The 24,855-nt window shown below is 36.8% G+C and overlaps 1 protein-coding gene across 1 annotated transcript in view; it reads left to right on the forward strand.

The window, feature by feature from the left end:
- The window catches only part of SCAPER (S-phase cyclin A associated protein in the ER), a gene marked incomplete in the record, with an annotated part of 368,987 nt that overhangs the window by 277,890 nt on the left and 66,242 nt on the right, over positions 1 to 24,855 (forward strand). The window contains 2 exon segments of the mRNA XM_034784768.1: positions 4,855 to 4,978; positions 20,024 to 20,253. Coding sequence (XP_034640659.1) covers positions 4,855 to 4,978; positions 20,024 to 20,253 — 354 coding nt within the window.

A 24,855-nucleotide genomic window follows, 5' to 3' on the forward strand; every position in this document is an offset into this window, starting at 1 on the left:
ACTGGCCGCGGTTCGCCGTCCCGGGCCAATGGGGGTGAAGAGAAGTCGCGGCCAGCACATCGCTCGTCCGCGCTGCTTCTCGCCGCCCCCATTGGCCTGGGACGGCGAACCGCGGCCAGTGGGGGCCACGGTCGGCCGAACCTGCCGTGTCAGAAGATAAATAAAACTGGCCCGGCCCGCCAGGGTGTTTACCCTGGTGAGCCCCGTGCCGAACATTGCCGACCCCTGGTTTAAGTCTTGTAATAACTCACTCAATAATTGAGGGGTTTTTTTAATGTGTGAGGGATTGTATATTTATATACATGCTGTGTATATAAATTCCAGTCTTTCAAACTTGGAGTTACTATTCCAAAGTCTTATTTTAGAGGTAGGCTGTTTCTATATGTTTGTGGTACCTTGATTTTATGGAAGCAAAGATTATGACTTTTCACCTACATATCCTAGTGCACAAACATGAATTAGTTTTGTATTGTGGGATACAATTTTAGATAGAGGCCATGATTCTCCACTCATTTACATTTGGGTAAATTAGGAGTAATTTAGAGCATAATTTAGAGGAGAATAAGGATCATAGATTCTAAACTGTTCTGTTCTCTTCTGTATATGAAGACATATATTAAAGATAAACATTGTTCACATCTATTTATGTTCACATAAGATAAATAATATAATGTATATACATATATTTTGGTCAAACTTCAGGATAGAACTCTTCTCTGGAGCCAAAATTTGTGTATCATAAAGAGTGTATTTATAATTGGATTTACTCTAGTTTAGAGTAAAGCCCTCCATCAGAGGGTAGACTTATTATGTGGTTTGAGTATATGTGCTGTCTAACTTAGCTTTAAAGCTGATTTGTGGGTGTGATACAAAGTTTAGAACAACATCAGTAGTCAATAAACAACTGCTTTACATGTGAGGAAAATACTCTATTACCCTAACATAATTTTGATAGCTTTATTGATACATACTTTTTTTTAAAATGTGAATAATAAAATCTGCCAATATAAAAACATCAAAAAATAAATTTAGTTTTGCAAATTGGTAAATTTAAGTTATAGTTAGATGAAGTTCTTGCTCGACACACACAGCTTTCTGTGCTTGTCTCAGAGGCCTTGTGCAGAAATGGTGACAGTTGACAGCTGTTGTTCTACTAATAAGATTAAAGTAAAGAAATTAGTTGTGCTGACTTTAATCTGCCATTTAACACTGCAAACCACCTGGGGCCTGCTTCAGTGCTGACACTTCCAATTTTAAATAAAAAAATTCTATAACTGAACCTTAGTTAAGAACATGTCTAAATACATTCTAATCATAGCAGTCTATAGTTAACAAGCTTATGTTATCAATTAAAAAAGCCCTCCTTATTGTGAAAAATTAATTTGACATGCATTTGCTTATGCCACACTTTCAAAGGCATTATTTGAATCTTTGGAACTTCACATACTTTTTTGGATGTAGGATTCATTTGGGAAATACAAAACCAGGGTGCATTACTTCAGATTAATTTATTGTACATCTAAAACAGAGGATTCTTCATTTTAGATCTATCTAGAATGATGGTTCTTTTTTGGAATTATTAAATATGCCATCCACTCTGAGCTGTATTTCAATAAGAGAACTACATAATTCTAAACATTGAAATAAATTATCAAGATGTAAAGTTAATCTGTTAACTTCAAATTTCAAGGGTTAGGAAAATGTATTTTCATATTTAAATTAATTGATCCTTCCTTTAGAGCAGTAGGTGAAAGAGCTTTCCAAAAGGTGAGCACTAAAACTTGTCCTTTATATAGTGAAAATAAACATTGCCAGATGTCCTTTATGTTTCTAAGTGTAATAGCCTCATTAATATATGTTGACTTATCTTTGCTGAAAGAAAAATTAAGTCCTCTAGAGCAGTATTTCTCAACCTTTTTGATACCAGGGACCGGCTTGTTGCCTTCCTAAACTGTGTCAAGGAAATCTCGGGGTCCAGTGCCAGTCCATGGATTGGTCATTGAGAAACACTGTTCTAGAGCATAATTTTTCAGTACTACTGTAGGAATATGTTTTCATCCTTCATTTTGTTAAATGAAGGATATAAACCTCTTTTAAAAGCTAGGTTAGGAAAAGAGAGCTTTGTTGCATATATATTTTTAGTTTTAAGCATGATAGATAAGGGGTATATTAGTTGAATTTTCCACAGGAATTATCAGTGTAGATTGAAAAACAAGTGAATGAATTGCAGCTCAGTAAGCAGTAATTTGATATTGCATTTTATACTGTTTGAACCATATTTCCAGAAGAGTGCCTTCCAGTCAGAGTGAATATATTAATTTATAACAAGACAATATAAACAATACACAAAATATTTGTATTAATAGTTATATTCAGGATATTAACAAACAGGAATTATGATTATATGGATTTCCATGTTCAAATGAAGGGAATTATAATATCAACTATCATATAAATACGTTCTCCCAAAAATGTTCTGATCCATTTTTAAATCTTGCAGCATGTTCTATGTTCCTATCACAGTCTCAATACTCTCATAAGTTTTTACAATCCTCCATCCTTAGTGCCCCATTTCACTGTCACTTTCTTATCAGCCAAGGAAGACTAGATGACATTCCCTTTAGAGTCCAATAATGTTTGTTTTCATTTGGAGGAGAAGCAATCGAGCTACTTAGAGGAACGATTTACTATAATTTCACTGGCTTCTGAGAATTCCCAGCCCTTATTGGTTTGGGAAATGTGGGAAAGAATTTGAAATTGATGTATATGATGCCTCTAAATTGTCAGCCTTTGGAACTAGATGATCATCTGCGACAGTGATGAGCACAATATAAATAAATACCTAGGCAGGCTTCCTAAATGTTTGTAGTAAATAAATTTAGTAGGGGACTGCACAAAAACATTATTAAGACTCTGCTACAAAATGATGACCTTTGGCTTTCTCTCCATTAAATATTTTCCCATTCCATGCTCACCAGTTGCAAGAAAAAATAAAACTATAAAATAAAGATACATTTATTTAATTAATTTAGTTAATAAAGTCAGATGGTGACTTTGACAGCTTCTCTATAAAAACTTGTCAGTTGGCACTGCCAACCCGTTCCAGAATGTGAATTTTACCAATGATCTCAAGTCTGGCTTGTCTATTGAGCCTGGTTAGCCTCCATCACATTAGTGATTCCCATGTATTTAAAAATAAAAATAAAAAAACTCTCTTTGCTTTCCTTTTGGAAAGCAACCAGAATTGTTTATTGACTTTATTTATTTATGTTTTTATTTTATTGTAGAGTTGTGTTGTATGTGTGTTTTGTGTCCGTGTGCTTGTCTGTAAGCAAAGACATTTTTGAGGAAAAGCTAAGTCAAAGAAAATATTGTGAAAAAAAATTATTCTGAAAGTGATAAAATTCTTTAGGCAGGTATATCTCATGTGGCAATGAGTTCCATAGCCTAGGACCAGTTCCTGTGAAAGTTCTGACTCCGCATAAATCATTCACTTTGTGGAGTTATTTATTCCTATGCAATGTGAAATGCAGAGAAGAACCAGGCCTACTGTATATATTTTGAGCCGTTATGGCCTATTTTGTTTAGCTTTCTTTTTGCTCTTCCAGTTTTTCAGAATTGGCGCTCTCCCTTTTGCTATTGCAAACCTACCATCTATTTCCCCTGATACGTACGTGTAGCTCCCATCATTGCTAATGTAGTTATGCACCCAAGTTTACAGTCCCCATAATGGGGATGCCAGTGATTCACAGTTTCTGAAGAAGAGCTCTGTGTAAGCTCGAAAACTTGTCTCTCTCATCAGCAGAGATTGGTCCAGTAAAAGATATTACCTCACCCACCTTGTCTCTCTAAAGGCGTGTGTACCCTGGCACTTTACAGCTGTGCAGCTTTCTCACTCAGGGGGGTGAAAAAACACACCCCTGAGCGCAGCAAGTTTCAGCGCTGTAAAGCACCAGTGTAGACAGTGCACCAGCGCTGGGAGCCATGCCCCTTGCGGAGGTGAGCCACGTTAAAGCGCTGTCGCGGCAGCGCTTTAACGTTGCCAGTGTAGACTAGCCCTAAGTCCCAAAATTATCAGGAGATTCACCTGAGGCAAAAGACTGATGTTTCACCTGTTAATTGTCCTTTTGTTCAATACAATTCACCTTAGTTTGCTGGGCCTGCAAGCCAGACCCTCTCTAAAGCTGATCCCAGTACAGTGTTAGCATTTCCTGCTGGTTAATTTATAACATATCCTTCTGCCTGAATATTCTGCTACCAAACTGACCAATGATCTTGTATACCAAGGTTACTTGCATGAGACAATGAATTCTGCCAGAAAAAACATTAGTTTTTCAAATTGTGCAAAAATAAGAGTTTTACCTGATGATGTACAGATGTTCCTTTTTTTCCTTTTTCATTTACTATATTTCTAATATACCGATGATCTGGGGGGGAGGGAAATCAAAGGTTTGATGTGTGTGTGTGTAAGCATGTGAAGGTGTGTAAGTGTGCACAGACATTTAATACCACATGTAACATAGGAGAGCTTGCTCATTTAAACATTACAGCTTCCAAGCCATGCAATTTAGTTTTAAACCCACGTTCTGGTTCTAGAGCAGAGGCAGTGGTAACACACTACAGAATTTGGAATGTATATAGGTTCACTCAGAACTTCTGTATCCTGTCAATATTTATTTAACCTACCTCATGCTAATTTGTATTTTCTGTGTAACTTTTCATACTCATGTTCGTTAAACTTACCTTCACTTTATGTTGCCTGATGATATTCCTCACAGCCTAATATTTATATTTAATTTTATAGATTATATATTTAAGAAGAAAACTATGTTGACATTTCATTTTTTATTTTAGGTCACTCTGCAATACCGTAAATGTTTACAACCTGGCCTGCAGTAATTGCACAGAAAACTGCACCTATGTTCTGTTTAGTAATAAGATCACTTTTTTAATGGACCTGTTGATGCATCAGTTAACGGTATGTAACATTTTTACCCTGAATTAGAAATGAAGTGTGTTTGCTTAGTGCTGGTATATTAGAATATTTGGTATATTAAAATACCAGAAAAATATGGGATTCAAAGTCATACTGACATTGAAAAAGTTCTGTATGTACTAGGAAAGTTAAAACAAGTGTACCTAGCAAATTTTCCTTGGTGCCCCATCACATCTACCACTATACTCAGAACGTATACCAATACAAATCAAGGTGATGGACTACTGCTTTTTCATGTGTATTTGGTTACTGTGTATATACTGTAATTGTGTATAAGTAGAAAATTTCTGCAAACAGATTCTGCGAACACACACAAAATATATTTAAGAACTAAACAAAAAACACTTCAGATGGTCAGCCAGTGTTTTGTCTTTAACTCTTCCTGCTTCAGTTCCACTGAGATTACATTCAGTGAATAGTTATTTGAGCTTTATTTCTGCACATGTTCAATTCAGGTATCTTTTAATATCTAAAACATAAGTCTGCTCAATTTGTAGCCTTAATTTGGTTTGCAAAATTGTTAAACAGCAGGTCTATTTAACTGAGAAACTTTTAATTTTGCAATGTTTCATTTAATTTCAGATATCATTAAATATTTTATTTGAAAACTCATTTTTAATTCATAGTGACCTGCTCATCATGAGATATTTAGTCTAGAATTTCTACTTATAAATTGTGTGTATGTATTTTCATGAGCCAAGCAGTTTGTTAATTGAAAAATTATGTACATGCCTTAAATAATTTACATGACACTGTTAGAGTCAACAAGACATAGGACTGTTAATGAACACTTAAAAAGCGACACTCAAAAGATCCTTGACAGACAAAGAAAACCTGAAGGCAGCATTTAAATTCTACTTTATGTAGTTGCCAACTCATGGTTTTTCACCAAATCTTTCCAAAAGGATTCCAGGTATTAGATTTTAATTATATTTAGTGAAAGTTGCATGTATAATGTTAGGCCAGCCACAAAATTGTTTTCTTTCTGGTGAAGAAGCCAAAACACAGACTCCATGGTTAATTACACAAGGCATTGAATACTTCAGCACTTTACAAGTGACAAGATTCATTCTGATGCCAAACACCTTCCCCTTCCTCATTTTAGTACTGTGCCAAGACTTCTGTGCAAAGACTAACTTCGTCTTTTGTTGTAGAAATATACAAAGTATGTGTTACATAGGGGCGAATGAAATTGCCAGTCACATATGGTGGTGTTCACTAAGAAAACTGTTAATTGTCTAAGAATTCCTAGAGCTACCCTCCATTCAGAACAGAACTTCATAGTATAATGCCAAATACTGCCTTGAATTGCAGCAGAACTCCAGTTAGAACCAATTTGTTCCCTTGATCCACACCGAAACTCAACTTTCTATTATTAAAGTCTCTTGTGCAGATTTTGGGCAGTATATTGGCCTTAACTGGAATAACTTCCCAATGTAATGAAATACGTATTAAAATAATTCTTGAGTGATATACATGCAAAAGGTACAGTACATCTAGGGCAGGGGTCGGCAACCTTTCAGAAGTGTTGTGCCAAGTCTTCATTTATTCACTCTAATTTAAGGTTTCACATGCCAGTCATATATTTTAACGTTTTTACAAGGTCTCTTTTTATAAGTCTATAATATATAACTAATTATACACTATTATTGTATGTAAAGTAAATAAGGTTTTTAAAATGTTTAAGAAGCTTCATTTAAAATTAAATTAAAATGCAGATACCCCAGACCGGTGGACAGGACCCAGGCAGTGTGAGTACCACTGAAAATCAGCTCGCGTGCCACCTTATGTGATAAGCTCTTTGGGGCAGGAGCTGCCTTTATCTACATCTTAACATCATCAGCCACATTGTTGGCACTTAACAAATAAAAAATAATATCGCAGATAATTCTTGAGTGCATCAAGTTTGCAGGCCTCTAGCCCCATAGATGAAGAGCAGATTAGGGAAGAAATAGGTTTAGTGCTGGATCATATTCATATTCATGAATGCAAATATAGAAAAATACTCAATTTAACAAGTATCTAAATATATTCAGTTGCATAAATTATTTTTATAATTTATTTACACATTCTCAGTATTTACATATAACTTCTGTCCAAATTATGTATATTTGTGGTTTTGTTTCTACTTCTTCATAATCCAGTCATTACATTTTGATGAATAAGAGATTTACATCCGTGTAACAGATGCTAAAATTCAGAGCTATAATAAATCATGATTTTTATTGGTGCTCAAATGTTCCTTTTCCTTACAGAGAAAATAAAATGTTTTTTCTTCTTGAAGCAAATACTGTTATTGTCAGAGTTATGTAAAAAAGCCATCCTAGCCTTTCTGTAGTAGAAACATAGTTGGCATGGTATAAAACATAGGAAGTAGACAGACAACTAACCTTAAAGTTTTGTAAACAAGAAGCAAAACATTAACTTAGCGTTTCTTGCTTTCTAGAGTATACATTTCAGTAAGTTACTTGTTAAAACATCACTCGTATGTTTATTGTGTATAAGGAAAAAATAGTAGGAAGTCCATTGTGGGTCACCCCTTCTTAGTCTACATCATTTTATTTAACCAGCTATGTCATCTAGTCATTCAAGGCCTAATCCAGTGCCCGTTGAAATGGGGTTACCATACGTCCTCTTTTTCCCGGACATGTCCGGCTTTTCGGCACTCAAACCCCCGTCCGGGGGGAATTGCCAAAAAGCCGAACATGTCCGGGAAAATGCTGGCCGGGCACTTCCCCTCCTGCGGCGGCTCTGCTCCTCCCCTGACTCTTCGGCTCTGTTTAAGAGCCGAGCTGCCCGAGCGCTACCGGCTTCGGGCAGCCCCCATGCCTCCGGACCCTGCGCTGCCGGAGCCCGGGAGGGGAAGTGCCCGGCTGGGGGCGCAGGGACCGGAGGCAAGAGGACTGCCCGAAGCCCAAGCGCTACCAGCTTCACGGTTTGCCAGGCAGCCTCCAGACCCTGCACCCCCGGCTGGGCGCTTCCCCTCCCAGGCTCCAGATGCGCTGGGGAAGCGTCGGCCGGGGGCACAGGGTCTGGGGGCTGCCCGGCAAACCGTGAAGCCGGTAGCGCTCGGGCAGCCCTTTCCGTGTGGCTGGGAGTGGGAGGGAGGAGGGGCGGAGTTATGGCGGGGAAGGGGCGGAGTTATGTACATGCATGCATGTCTTGAAGCTGCTCCCATAACTTGAATTAGATTACACAAAGTTACCAGCTCAGCTCTTCCTTGTCTCGGAGTCCTGTAGATGGATTATTGTAAGTCTATAGTGGAAACCTTTCCAGATGTATATTTTATAAGGCTTGACACTGAGAAGAATGAGTCGATAGGTTTGAACTGTACACTTGGATTGATTTTTATTGTAGTTCAACAGATAGCTATCAAAGCAAATTAGAACTGTCATGTAATTTTCTACAAAGATATCTCTTCCACTCCTAGAAAAAGCCATTTGTATAAAACATGTACTTCACTATACAGTAGAACATCAGAGTTACAAACACCTCAGGAATGCAGGTTGTTCATAACTCTGAACAAAACATTACGGTTGTTCTTTCAAAAGTTTACAAACTGAACAGTGACTTAATACAGCTCTGAAACTTTACAATGCAGAAGAAAAATGCTGCTTTTAACCATCTTAATTTAAATGAAACAAGAACAGAAATAGTTTCCTTACCTTGTCAAATCTTTTTTTAAACTGTCACTTTATTTTTTTAGTAGTTTATGTTTAACACAGTGCTGTACTGTATGTGCTTTTTCTTGTCTTTACTGCTGCCTGATTGCATATTTCCAGTTCCAAATGAGGTGTGTGGTTGACCAGTCAGTTCATAACTCTGATGTTCATAACGCTGAGGTTCTACTGTACATAAATTTATAAATAAAAATTATGTATTTGTTCCTTAGTAAATATTCCTCTGTTGGTTGTTCATCTGCTATATTACAAATACCTGTCCTTTTATGCTTTAAAAATAACTTGTAAAAGGCATGATAGTTTATTTTCTAACTATATGTTCTCAGCTAGATCAAAGAGAAGTTTCCAAAAGCTTTTGAAAATAACAAGCTGGATAAGACAGCCCAGGCTAGTAAACAATCTGAGTTCATCTGAAGCTGACCTAGGTGCTTTTGTTAATTCAGACCTTTCCCTCCGGGATACGCCCTACTTTGTTACCATTTAGTTCAAATGCATATCATTAAGAATTAGTGCCAATGCATTCATATTGTTGTAATTTTTTGTGGGCATAAGCATCCAAAATTAGATTCTTTTTTCCTTTCCGTTTCAAAGGACATACTAAATACCAGAGAATTATAGATAGCTCACTCACAAGAGAGACGATTACTACCAATAATTTCATTTATTGATATGTAGGGCCCTACCAAATTCACGGTCCATTTTGGTCAATTTCACGGTCATAGGATTTTAAAAATCGTAAATTTCATGATTTTAGATATATAAATCTGAAATTTCATGGTTTTGTAATTGTAGGGGTCCTGACCCAAAAAGGAGTTGTGGAGGGGTTGCAAGGTTATAGTTTGCGGTACTGCTAACCTTACTTCTACACTGCTGTTGGCAGCGGCGCTGCCTTCAGAGCTGGGAAGCTGGAGAGCAGCGGCTGTTGGCCGGGAACCCAGCTCTGAAGGCAGCGCCGCCGCCAGCAGCAGCGCAGAAGTAAGGGTGGCATGGCATGGTATTGCCATCCTTACTTCTGCGCTGCTGCATGCAGAGCTAGGCCCTCAGTCAGCAGCTGCCACTCGGTGGGCGCCCAGCTCAGAACACAGCAGCACAGAAGTAAGGGTGGCATGGGTATGGTATTGCCACCCTTACTTCTGCACTGCTGCTGTCAAGGCGTTGCCTTCAGAGCCAACAGCCTCTGCCCTCTGGCTGCCCAGTTCTGAAGGCAGCGCAGAAGTAAGGGTGGCAATACCACAACCCTCCTAAAATAACCTTGTAACCCCCCTGCATCTGCCTTTTGGGTCAGGCACCCCAATTTGAGAAACGCTGCTCTCCCCCGTGAAATCTATTTCAAGGGTGGAGACCAGATTTCACGGTCCATGATGCGTTGTTCATAGCCGTGAATTTGGTAGGGCCCTATTCATAGCCATTGATATTAATTTCCCACATGCTTTTTCAATTACATTATTGCTCCACACATCATTAACATTATTTTTGAGATTATTTTTCTCTTTAAGATTAATTCATAAAGGCCTCAATCAGATGATTTTTTTCTAGTAATCAGTAATCAGAAACATGCATAATTCTCAACAATTATATCAGATCACAGAATCCAAATATATATACAATTGCATGACAAGGTTGTAACTGAGCCTTCTTAGAGAAAAAGTGCAAAAAAAGTATCAAAGGGAAAGAAAAGATTGCATTCCGCAGGTCAGTTCTTTCTCTGGACTCTACAGAATTGCTAAGGAATTTTCCTCATATTATTATTATTTTCATCCAAGGATCTCTAAACATTTTATGAAAGTGTGAATCTATATTAACAAGCTGAGTTTGTTTTAGAGTATTTATCTCATAGGAAGCCTTCCATATAAAGTGATGGATTTTCATGATCAATGCCGCATGTTTATCAGGGCAGTCTTCACTGTTTTATCCCATCAGAAATATTAATCTTTGATACAGTATGTTTTGTGTTCATGGATATTTAAATATGCTTATTTTTTTCTGTCAAAATTTATCTAAGAGCATCCTCTCAATAAAATAATCTTCTCTCCACCCATGAAATTATCTGAAAAGTCAAAAGGACTTTTTTTTTCTTAAAATTAAAATGAAAGCTACCTGGTTCTTTTAGAAAAAAGGTGAATAAAGAAATTCTGATTTTTCAAGATATTTGAACTCTTGAAAGATGATATATCTCTCATAGAAAACTTTAAGCAGCTGTACTCTAGTAAAGTTTTAAATTTGCAATAGTCATCCATAATGTATTGAGTGAAGGACACGTACTGAACTGATAGTGAGGAATTATCTATAAATGGACATACAGAAGACAGGTTTTATATTGTATTTTCATCCAACATGTTACGTTCAAGGTAAATCAAAGCAAACCAGCATGAAACTGAACCATCAGTGCCATCTTAAAACAAGAATACATATTGTGATGTTTGTAAAAAGAATGCAGGATCTTTCATCCTGAGCTGACTGTTGTAAATCTGAAAGTTTATAGATATATCTGTAATAAGCACTTCTCAAGATACTTTGTGATAAACCAATTCTTACTAATTGCTTTGTAAAAATAAATAGAAAAAGCAAAATCTTTTAAACTATTTTGCTACCATATCAGATAAATTCTTAATATTTTGGGGGGGGTAAATGTTCACTCTTCATACAAGATACAGTATTAAAAGATTATCATCTTTCAGGCCTGAATTTGGATATGGAACCTTGGTCTGAATTTCCAGCTGCTTTCTATGACAGAAACCCCATGGGAGGCCAGTGGCTGTACTGTCAACTGCCCATCCTGGAAATGGACATCTCCTTCAATGCAAAGGGATGTAGATTGCACCTTTCCGCTCCTGCAGTGATAAATCAAACCCATAGTGTATAAACCAGAAAAATCAGTAATGTTTTTGTACACAATCTGAGATCCTGGTGGGAAACAGACTGGCTTTTCTTCTAGCACACCCTACCAAAAATAATAGAACTTCATTTGCATTCTTAACTCTGAGGTAATGGCTGCCATTCCATAATAAATGTGTATATGACTCTTGTTCTAGCCCTACCAACTTTCTCTCCCCAACTCAAATTTTCCAGAGGTGGCTGCTATTTGTATTTCTAGGTGAAATTTTAAAAATTCATAATCTTGTGTTATTGTACAAGTTGATTTTTCCAGGTAATCTTCAAATATTTGGGCCCTCAAAATTCTGTATAAAGCATCATTTGACAACACAAAAACTGTACGAAATGAACTGATGGAAATGTTCATGAAAATGATTCTACCCGTTTAACCCAGCCCTATGTATAATGTACTAAAAATTAATCTCTCCATATAGATGCACAGAAAACTACTAAAACAAAACAACTTGGTCATTACATTTTATACTTTTAAATACAGTACTTAAAGCTATATTCACATTATAGACAAACGGCCTGTAAAATTTTATTCATATAGTACACTAAATTTATTTGGGGTTATCCAGTTACATGGGGCAGTTCCCAGGGAACTGATTTTTTTCCCAAAGTGTAATTCATTCGGAAGGACTGCCTTGGTATAGTAATGCTGCTTAAACAGGACAATCCATCCCATTAAATATGCTACTATCTCAACTCTGTATAGTATGTCACTGATTTTGTGAAGCTTCTATACTTTGCAGAAACTGAGGCAGCTGCACAGTTTTTTAATTGCATCCCTGTCTCTTAAGAGTTTACAATCTCCACGTTGATAACTACAAGGATTGTAAGCCGACAAGTATAGGAGCTCCTCAGCTGTTTTAGTTCATGCAGAGTTTGCAATGTCCATGATGTTCAGTCTCCACAAGGTCACTCACTTTTGGGCACTTACAGGAGCTGTGAAGAGGAAGAGCTTATAAGAGCTGCATGGGGGAGACTGAAGGTACTAGGAGGAGCTGTCAACAAGATAATTTGCAACACGCACTGTAGGAGAAGTGCAGAGCTTCCTGCACTCCAGGGTAACTAAAGCAGCTGCAGAGCTTCTCATCTCCAAAGCATCATCCAAGTTCAAGAGGTGCTTAAATAAACTGCTCCCTTTCTGACTTCACCTCCAGTTGGAGGATTGAGGATCATCACCCAAAAGAAGCAGACATAGGGGAAACCCACTTAATTAGGATATCAGGCCAAGCTGATCAAGCAGTTTCGAATGTAATAGAAGGCATGCTTCAGTGTTGGCATGTAAAAAGCATCTGTCAACACTAGCATCTTTTATTTCTTTGCAATTCCGTAACTAAAAAAATGGTTTGAATCCATTTTTATATTTTATTGTGCAATTTGTGAATCAGTTTGCTTTTGAGAGGAGACCTTGTATGTCACATTTCAGCCTAGAATGAAAGTTTAGAGCCAAATTGCAAACCCTTATGAAAAATGGGTTTAGAGTAGAAATGCTGGCACAGCATATCCTGCTGTGGGCTGAATGACACTGCTGTAATATTCTGGTTAAATTGGTAGCCCTTGTTCTTCTTCGAAGAGGGAGTGTGTTTTTATGTTTCTGCCTAAAGGTTGAAGGATTGGAAATGCCAGAAGCTAAAGAGCTGTTTATTCCTTGGCCAGGTACAGTTAGACAGCTGTAATGCAAGCTTTCTCTATACCCACCCTGCTATTGACCTCAGCCCTGACCTGCACAGACCACCCACCTTAGGGGTGAGCATTAGCTCAATTTTCATAGCATAATTGTTCAGTTCATATAGGGAGCCACTAGTATTTACTGCAAATACTATGAAAAACTGCACATTTTCCAAAATGTTTCTGTTCAGGCAAGCCCAGTGACTTTATGTCTGCAGAAAGCACAGCAACACGACTGATTGGGCGATACAAACACAAGTGACTAAGTGAGCAGAGATAACATCACAAGGTGTGCAACACCCCTTAATGCAGAAATCCTGAGGGCAAGTTGCTTAGAAACCATTGTATGAGTAAATACAGTCACAAAATATCACCATATTTAGATTATTTTGTGATTACTTAGAATAGATCTGTTTTGGGATCTATGGGCTTCTAACTATTATAAGAGTGATTAAAAACTGCACGTTTTCAGGGACAGATCCTCGTCTGATGTAAATTGAAAGTCAGTGGAGCTATGACATTTTATATCAAATGAGGATCTGCCCCTCAGGCTCTTAAAAGCTTTACTTCCAATTGAAATCTTATGAATGAACCTGGACTATAACACAAAGAAATTAACGTTTGAAATATAACACTGAACATTTTTCATTCGGGAACTTTTCCGGGTGGTCTATTGAGTAGACATTTGTTCTAAATTGTTATGTCTTCGTGCGTATACTTTAAAATGTCAGTAATTAGTATTTCATTCCCTTTTATACAGAAAAATGCAATGCATTGAGATAGATATAAAATATAGTCAGTCTACAAGGGAATATTTAAAATAATGTAAAATTCCATCTCATTCATTAGTCATGAAGTTCTGTCTAGCTCGATCAATGCTGCAGAGATTGCAGAGTAGAGAATGCTGTCCCCTACCCAGCCTAAAATCACAGTTCCTCAGTCTGACAAAATCTGGATGTAAGGCCCAGAATTAGTCTTTTGTAAATCTAGGTCTGTGTTTCTCTGTTCCCTTTTAGAGCTAAGGGCTTGTATGGAGTTATTCAGGAACAGCTAACCCAATGGGGCAAGCTAAACAGGAACAAGCCACTCTAATTCCAAAATGAGTGTTCACACATGGAATTATTCAGCAATAGCTGCTCTTGAATAACTCAACTTGTAGACAAGCTCTCAGTGGAGGAAAAGCTATCAACATGAAGACAACATCTCTATCAGAAATAATTCTACAGGCAATAGAAGCAACTCAAAAGAAATGGTAAAATTTGGGGTGTATCTCTGAACATTTTACATGTACTTTCTTTTGACATCTCATGCTAATGCCTGTTGAATGCATATTAAATTCTGTAAAGATAACATTCAAAGTAACATACAATGGATTGTATACAGAAGTGCATTCTTGATTTGAAATTCCAAATGATGAAAACCAATATGTAGTGCTGAGAAAGAAACAGCCGATCCAAAACAGAAGGGTCTGCTCCTACACCAATTGAGGTTGATGAGAGTTTTGTTGTTGCATTCAATTAGAGCAAGATTGGGCACAAGATGTTGCACTTTGATGCTCCGTGGAAACTCTTATTTCTTTCTTCAGTTGGACACATACAAAAAAAGTCAAAATGTGTGTTGTGGGCTTGTTTGTTTTTTATAGAAGTGTTGAAGTACAACTGTAGTCGTGGTGTCATGAGTCCTGAGAATCAGATTCTCAGCTGCGTTCAATGCATGCTAAGTGCTTTGCTGGATCAGAGCCAGCATACTCAGCACCTTGCTGGATTAAGTTCTAAATGGAGGGCACAGCTGAGGAGGCTATGCCAGCAAGGGATTTCCCCCACACATGGGAAATTCTGAGTTGAACAGTTAAGCTGGCTTCAAGCTGCCATAACAGTGCAAGTGGATTGCATCAGTGCCTAGAATCTGGGCCTAGGAGTCTTCCTGTGTAAAGACTGATTTTAAAATGAGTAAAGAATTCAGGGTTTGGTATAATGCTGTTTTCCAATAACATTGTTGAAACAGCACTATGACATTGGATACATTGTTTTCTTTCTTTCCTTTTTCTTTCATCATCAATCACTTAAAAATGCTTTATACCAATTACCAGACCGAACCTTTTTCAATACAGAGTTAGAGCAGTGGTGGGCAACCTGCAGCCCGCATGCAGCCCATCAGGGAAATCTGGTTGTGGGCCATGAGACATTTTGCTGACATTGACCGTCCGCAGGCACGGCCCCCCCACAACTCCCAGTGGCCGTGGTTCGCCACCCTGATGGGCTGCATGCGGCCCACAAGCCGCAGGTTGCCCACCACTGAGTTAGGGTCATATATATATATATATCATTTAAACATTTCAAAATATCAAAAGAATACTGTATTTGAATATTAGAAATGAAATATTTGAAAGTTTACGAATTCATAGATAATGTTTGACACACATCATTAACTTCATACTTGAATCTCCATATATAGACAGCATAAAAAAATTAGAATCTGAAACCTATAAAATAACCCTTCCATAATTTTAATTATCCACATCCACAATCAATATAATTATCAACAAGCAACCTTAATACATTAACTCATATACATATATTCCATATATAAATTGTAAAAATCAATGTCTTGCAATTATTAATATAATCATTATAGAAAACACCAGTGAAAATAGAGCTCCTTGTTTAAAATAATTAGAAATAGCACAATAATATAAAATCTTTGACTTGTGTAACTAAGTGCCATGCATTTAGAAAATATAACAACTTAGATGTATAACACTGTAAGAAAACACAAGATCAGTTTGTCTTAAATGCTGTTAATTATAGCAAATGAAAGGTTGCTGATACAAAATATTAGTACTAAATAATCTTTTTAAGAAAAAGGTTGCACATCATTTTATATCTTAATTGCACGAGCAATGGAGAGTATATCTTAGTAATTTTAAATCTTGGTGTTCATAGTGCAAGGCTGCCATATTTAAACTGATATACACATTTTACAATGCAATCCATCTGGTTCAGTAGAGAATTTATTCATTTATTTAGTACAGAATCAAAACCATTAGGCATTAATTATTTTAGTCAGTGTAGATTACAGGAGCAACGTTGTATTTTTTCAGTCAAACTTGAATTAGCAGCTGAAGACTTCTCACTGTCTGACTTGGCTCATCACCAGAAGCCAGACTATTACAATGAGTTTTAAGTACCAACACAAGGCTCAGAGCTAATGAATAATAAAGAAATGTGCATGTTGTTCTTTGTCACCAAGTGTTACCAAATCCCCCCAGATACCTATACAGGGCTAAGCTATGGAGCAACAGCATTTTATGAATCCACTAGCATACATTAATTCTACAGGATTTTAAAATTGAATGAAAGAAAACTTCAGGCAGTATTGATCATTAATTACGGGGTGGATAAAGATCAAGTTCTCTGTCATTAAATTGCTTCTACAGAACCACAGCACTGTGCTGACGTCAGCACCATTAAAAGCAGTGAGCCCAGTTAGGAGCCATGTTTCTTGATGCATGTACCTAAAGTGACAAGATTCTGTCTGTAAAGCTAGCACATCATTCATATTCCCTTCACTTCTTGTTTTTTCTGTCTATCACCAGATCCTGGAACCTCCAGTGCTCAAAATGGGGCAAATCTTTAGCTGATATAAACTGTCATACCCTCATTGACTTCAGTGAAGTTGTGACAGTTTACACTAGCTAAGAAGTTGCTCCCAGTTTTGTAGCTATATATATATTATAGCCTTCTTATTTTACATGTAGTAAATCTGTCCAGATATTACTACCATCTTTAGAGTAAGATGCTTCCAGCTGCTGATTTACTCCCTTTCAAAAATAAGCTTTCACAGCTGTGACTCAGGAGAGTCTACAGCTTTTCAAGCAGCACTACATCTTATGTTTCTCACATGACATCATGGTTGTTGGCTTCTGTTACAATCAACAGAAGGTATTCTTCATTGAGGAATTTAGGCCTCATCCAGGTGGCCTAGAGGGTGAAGAACTTAATTCGCCCTTCACCAAGACAAAGATAACACCTTGGCTAAAATGGAGGAGACAGGAGATTCAGCCAGATTTCTGGGTTTGACTGAACCAATTAATAAGTCCCAGGTGGAGCTACCATACTATCAGTTGCTTTAGAGACATTTTCCCTGTTGTCCTTAGCAGTGACAAAATATAAAGGGCATCTACAAAAGAGCAACTTTGGCTCCTGCTACCTGGACTCATGTCATGCATAATTTGAGGTTTAACCAGAAAGAGCATGGAACTAATTCCCATTGTTCCTTCTAGTTGTCATTAGCTCCCCTTGTAAAACCATTAGCCAGTTTCCTCCATGTCTGACATTCCAACGTGTCATGTTAATATGACCTTGAATTTATGGAAGCGAGACTGGCAATGCCCTTCAATATGAATTTGTTTCTCATCCCAACCAACTTCTCACACAAAGTCTGCTTTTCAGGAACCCTTCTCACAAGTTTCTGTTAGGACATATTTCCTAATCTTTATCAATAGAATCTGTTACAATGAATCACAGAGGCCAGGATTTCTTTTCCCATTATCTTTTGATTCTAAAATATTCCAGAAGCTTCTTGCCCATTCTAGACTTTGGAAGTTTGAACAGATTTCCAAACAGATCATATTCTTTCAATCATTTCAATGTCACAATCCTTTCCCTTTTCCCTGAATTCTGATTTGATGTTATTGGCCTTTGAGATTCTTGCTTCCACTCATTAATTCAGAAATCACAAAGGAAGTATCTTTACTCTCTGGTGATGTAGGTTTTTACCAAAAGCCTGTCCACGGTAGCTACAGATTTATCCATATTTAAAATGATGATTCATGTGAATCATGACACAATCCCAGTAGTGATACAGACATGCCTGTATATTTTTCTGGGTCTATTGAATACAATGGAGAAATCTTCATTCATTTTAGCATCTTACTTCCATAGTGACAGCCCTCTACCCACAGCAACAGCATCATCCCCAGAAAAGCATTTTCAGGGTATTCAAAGAAGAGATGAGCATTCAGTGTCAAGATTGGCACCAGGATTACAAGCAAAAGAGACAGTTGTGAATCAAGGAAGGAGATAGAGATGTGTCTGAGGATGCTTGTCTTGCCTAAGAAGAGCACTTCTCTCTTTGATATGTTTAGCTTATTTGCATATTCAATTTTGTGAGTCATTCATCTGGCATTGGCAGTTTCCCTTCCTCTAATCTGAAGTAAGAGTGCAGCTAATGCTAGAAAGTTTAGAAACTATTTTACACTAGCTTCAATACAGCCTAAGAGCAACTTGTGTGTAGGACTGAGCTATTCTTAGACTTTCCATTAGCCATTCACTTATAAGGAGAAACAAATTATCTAGAGAACTCTCTTTCAAGTCTATGAAGTGGGACCAATATGAGCGTCTAACTCAGCGATGGGCATGCTTGCTAGGGCCAGCCGGAGATTAATCTATTTGCATTGAGATCAATAACAAATGGTTCTGGTTTTGTGCTAAGGTAGGCGGAAGCTAAAGAGCACTATTGGATTCCTTCTTGCTGACTGGAAAATTTATTTCCTCATCCACCAAGTACTTTTCAGTTGAGACAAGAATGAGGCCACCTGTGGCTCTGGCTTGTGTTGCCTGCATTTGCTGCTCAGATCTTCTAATATCCTTTTCCAATGGGTTAGGTAGTGCAGCCTCCTGATTCTAATTTTTTTTTCCTGACACTGGTTTCTGAGTGCCATCCTTATCAATAACCTGTTCTTCTGTGTTTTTCTTTAGGCTCCATAATTCTTCTGGGACAACAATTTCACAAAAGAATAGATGTTTAGGATGCACTCATTTTTTATATTAAGATAAAGTCTTTCAATCATTTCTGGTGCCTCTTTGTTATTCCTGGAGAAAAGTCCATAGGAGATTTGATCTTGATATTTGATCATTCACATGGATTACTAAGTGTGTTGCATTTTCTATCAAAAGGCTCACTTGTATGTACCATATAAGAAAGACTCAAGTAGTTCTCTGCCAGCCATCCCCCATCAATTTTGTTAAATATACACTCATCACTATTGTCATAGCATTCTTCTTTCTGGGCAAGGACAGATGGGTGGCATTATCACTGTAGAACATCAGTACTTTTGCAAAGGTTCATTTTCTACAAAAGAGCACTGGTGATGCCTCTGTAACATTCCAAGCTTCAGGCAGCCTGAGACGCAAAAGATCAGACCCAAAGATTTAATTTGATAAAACAGGCACTAATCAAGGAGTCAATGAGCCATCTCATTAGTTTGTTTACTTTATAATTTATTAGTTATATTGAAAATATTTTTGTTTTTGCCAGTGAATCATCATAAGATCTTATCTATACATAATAATAATAATATCTTTATATAGTTAGTTAAGTAGTCCTTTGCTATAAGGTTTCTCTCTTTAAGTTCATATACACTGATTTCCATTTAGGAATTACTTCATTTTTATCCATTAGGACACATTCTACACATACATTTTGCACGCATTGTAATTGTTAGAGGTTTCAAATGGCATTCATTGGAAATGGAAGGTGGAGAAATATAATCTTATAACAATCTGCCTAATAAAGGATGCAGTATTGTATTTTAATGTTCATCAATAATGCTGGAATATTATTTCCTCAGTTATTATTTATGGTTCTAATGCATGTTTGTGTATACCATCGGGCTTTTATGATTGTTTCACTGCATGCATTAATTAAAAATATATTCTTAGTAGAACAACAGTAGTCTCTTTAGTTGAATTTTACATATTTTATGGAAATGTGTTTATTGTATCTCTTTATGCAGGTTTGTGTTCCAGATGAATATAATGCAACATTGGGAAGAAGTGCAAATAAGCAAGTATTTGAAGGTTTAACAACTGGACTTCTCAGAATCATTGCTGTGGTCTTTGGGTGTCTGATCTCCAGTCTACCAGATGTAAACAATCAGTCCACTGCACCTAAAATAATACAGGAAGTGAAAAACAAGCCCTCAAAAGTTGAGGCCTTTAACAGCAGGGTTCAGGACCTGATCAGGTAAAAAATTATGAAATATTTTTAAACTTTTTTTTTTATTTTAGTCAAAGAAAATTGCAAAGAACTAGCAATGGTAATAAGCTCCTCTGAACCTAACTCAATAAGACTAACACCTATGTATGGTTCAGAAGACCACTCAAAGGCGCTATATATATATATATATATATGTGTGTGTGTGTGTGTGTGTGTGTATATATATATATATATGTTTTCAAGCAAAAATGCTCTTTCAGAAAAATATGGGACAAATTCTGCCCTCAAATATACATGTAAACTGAAGTCCATAGAGATTTGTGCATTTATCTAAGTGAAAAATTTGGCCCTGTGATTGTCCAACTTTCTCTTCTGATGTTGAGAAGTTCCCCAACCGCAAAATACCCCCTTATTGGCACAGGAGTAAGTAAAATTTACTGCAATAATATCACTGTCAATAAACATAGAATAAAGGCAACTAATGTACAGAAAGTCAGAACAAGTTTTAATGGAGAGTATAAAACATTCTCCAAATTATGCTAAACCTCTTTTTGAAAAATGCTACTATTTGCTCTTAATTGCTGCTCTTGATTATTGTTTCTAAATGTTAACTACTTGCTATAGTACAGAAAGAAAATTAGTGGCAGGACTTTCCATAGCTTTCATTCATGCATGAATTATTCTTGTATTTGCTAGTAATTTACGTTATACACTTTACCATTTGTCTTTTATTCTCTGTAGAAATTTATGTCTCTCAGTGATGTCTGAAATATGTTCATTTTCCTTTTTCTTTTTTTAATCATGTCGGCTTAACGCACCTCACAGGATCAGTCCGCTAGTTTGTTTAACTGTGTTGGATTAACATCGCCAAAATTCTGCCTTTGTATATGCATGTTTCCTTTGTGTCAGTGGGAATCCTTGTATTATTTGGTTGATTGTTCTTTCTGTCCTTTTTTCTTAAATAAAGGTGACCAGAATTTTGCACAGTAAAAGTTCCTCTAGACAATCCATAGTTAGCAACTCTGTATATGGATCCTTACATTATTTTTATATAATATTTGTTGATTCCCAACAGTATATAAAGCACAACATAAAGACAGTCCCTGGCTATAAGAGTTTACAGTATAAAAACAGACACAGATAAGACAGTAGGAGACTTAGAGATCAATAGTGTTGCTTTTGTTTTTTAATATACAATGTGATTTGCCTTTCTTTTACTGGACAAAAGCACTGTATTCCCATATTTATCTCTTTTAATACTGAATATACAACCATTACAGGTATAATACATTGTTCTTCCTTTTTGTTCTGTCGTCACTTCATATTTATCTACATTTACTTTCAAAAGTTCCTTATTCATCCACACACACACAGTCTATCCATGTTATTTTGAACTATGCTGCCCTTCTTTCTATTGATTCACACATTCTTCCTTAGTATTATTAGCAAGTTTCATCACAATGCTATATGTTCTTTCTTCTAAGTCATTAAATAAAGTGTCCTAATTAGTCCTAATATTAATCCTTGTTGCACTCAATTACTCAACTCCTTCCATCTTGGGTAGTCATTATTCCCAATTTCTTCTCTTTGATATCTAAGGAATTTTTTACTTACTCAGGACACTCCCTTAGTGAACTTTATCAGGTTAGCCTTTGGTATGTTACTGAATAAAAAGCTGTCTTAGGACCCACTCCTGCCAGGTGGCAAGCACTCTCAATTCTCACTGATTTCAGTGGGAGTCGAGGACCGATAGGATTGGACCTTAATAATTAGATATCATTGGAGTAAGCTACGGACATTATTTAATTCCGTTTTACTTTTTCAAGTCTATGAGGTATGTCAGGTGTGATCATCTTTTTGAAAATCCATGCTGATTATTGACTAGCCTCAATTAAATCATAATATTCTTGATGTCTCGCTAGGTAGTTCCTGGTTATTGGTTTCATTATGTCCCCCTCGGGTCTATACTTTTCTAGATCTTCATAAATCTCTTCTCAGATCATAGTGTTACATTAGCCTCCTCCAAGTTCAGTACCTCTTATGTTTCCATAGAGGTTTCAGATCAATTTGCTAATGGGAATCCTATCTCTTTCTCTTTTGGAATAGACCCTGTGTGGTCCTAGATTTTAGCAGTCTACAGATCTTCTAATTTCATGGTCTCTTCTTCTGCTGAGACCCTGATTTCTTCTTCTATTTTTTTTTTCTCCCTTGGGGAATTTATCTGTTCTGAGCATCTGTCTTTTAACCTTTTTTGTGAGCACATGAGGCAAAGGATACATTTAATTTTTCAGTAAGGCCTACCTCTTCAGTTAATAAATTACTTTTTTCATCTCACAGAGCCTGTCTGTCTCCACCACTGACCTCTTGTCCCTTATGCACTTGAAAAAATTGTGATTTATCTTAACCTCTTCATATGGAATTTTGTTTTCATTCTCCTCTTCAATATTTTTTCAATTTTAGTACACTTTACTTTAATGTGTGTTTGTTGCAGACTTTCTCTTTGCCTTGCATTTTATATAATACTTCATAATATAACTCTTTCTTACCCTTAATTACTCTTTGCACTTCTTTGTTCATCTCCACTGACCTTTTTTACTCCTAGTATATTTATTGGCACACACAACATTTGGGTCCACAATAATTTACCTTTCTGCACTTTCCTTTTGCTTTTTGTTTCCTTGCCCTCAGTTGTTTTATCCTATTTAATTTCAGTAATTGTTTCTCCTTTTTCTCATAATTCCATGTGCTAAAACACAAATATATACATATTTACATATTTACATATACGTGTGTTGGGGGAGGATAGGTATAAATATACACACACAAACCATATTTTAGGAATGGTTGGTAGCACCATCTATTATTATTAAGGTTGCCTGACACATCCCAATATAAGACCCTGCTTTAAATTGCTTATAACTGTGCCATACTTGCAATTTGGGTTGCAATTTTCCATACCAGGTATCTGTTACATGCTGAATTGTTTTGGAAAATTTCAGCCCAAATGGTTCAGCCATTTCCAAGAAAGTGGTATGGAGAAAATATGTTGTTTTGACCATGCTAAAATATTCTGGCAACCTTTTCTTTTGGGAAGAACTGGTGCCCCCTTCCTTTGGTGCAGCAACTTGAAATTTGGCAGGTGGGCAACCTTTGAAAAATTGTAGCTTGCCCATGCTCTATAGCAGCTTGCTAGAACTTTGCAGCTTAATTCTCTGAACATTCTTTCTGCACTGGGCATGCTCCAGCCTGAGGCAACAGGAGGCTGAGCAGGAGGTTCCCTGTAGTTGCCACTCTGGGCTGCTGGGGGCTGTGCCAGAGCTGGGCACCAGAACAAAGAGTAGGAGGGCCTGTCTCTCCTGTACTCTTAAAACCCCCTCTACTGATGGGCAGGAAGAGAGGAGAAAGCTGCCTGAATGGAAATCAAAGGGGACAAGAGCCAGACCTGGGGGATTCTAGCATTTTAAAGCTTTTGAGCACTTGACTTTGAAACCTTAATAATGTTTTTTCAACGTACTTTGTGTGTTACATACATGCGCACACACACACACTCACTATAGTTTATATGAATGACCTCATTTTTAATTTCAATTCAGTCCTACTGTCATATATCACTATCAAAGGCATATGATGTTTTCTCATCTTTACATCAGTGATTTTGTTCTTTATGTTTCTCAGAATGAAGCAGAATTGCTTGCTTGCTTTCCTTTTACATTTTAGGAACATAGAATTTTTTATATCAAATCAGGCCATTGATCTGTTTAATCAGAAATCTTATCTCCTGCAATAGTTAATCCCTCAGGATGCAAAGGAAGCCATAGAAATAAAAAATGCACCTACTTACTTGTGCAATGCTTAACATAAGGGGGCAAATTCCTTTGACTCCTGTAGATCTTTTCTCACCCTAAAGGATGAGAATTGATTGTCATTATGTTAGCCTACATAGCTACAAATGATGTTAATACTTATGTAATTATCCAGCCCTTTATAAAATCCAGCCACAGTGTTTAACTCAATGACCTTCTGTGACACTGAATTCCACAGGTTGATTATACACAGTCTGCACTAGTTTTTACTTTTGTTGATTCTGTTCAAAGATTTTATAAACTAAATCACTCAGGTACTTTGTTCTTGAATGTATGACTTAATTTAGTGTTTCCTAAGTACTTGAAATATCTCATTACTATTTTTCTTTTTACAACTCTTTTTGGATTTGTTATTTTCTACAGATTAGTTATTTGAGAAGTTATGTGTTGCAAGTTTCTAGTCTACTTATTCTCTTTCACTTGAACCCAGACAGACTCTCAGCTGCCCATAGTTTCTTTAAGGTCTTCCTGTTTTATATGAACTTTACCACGTTTTTTTTCTAACTCCTTGTCCTGTGTCCTATCCATTGAGCAATGCTGCCTCCTTAAACCATAGATGTGCTGTTAGACTATACTATTAAAGTTTCCCACAAGTAATGTAGGCACCCCAGAAACCTCATGAACAGTGAATATACATGACATATGTAGCATTCAAAGGTTAATCCAGCGGCTCCACTTTTTTCTTATCCTAAATCTTTGGCTTTTTATTTTTAGCAATTAACCATCAGAAAGTATCTATTTCACTAAATACAGAATCCCGCCACCT

This window comes from Trachemys scripta, chromosome 10 (genome assembly GCF_013100865.1).
Source record: "Trachemys scripta elegans isolate TJP31775 chromosome 10, CAS_Tse_1.0, whole genome shotgun sequence".
NCBI classification, from domain to species: domain Eukaryota; kingdom Metazoa; phylum Chordata; order Testudines; family Emydidae; genus Trachemys; species Trachemys scripta.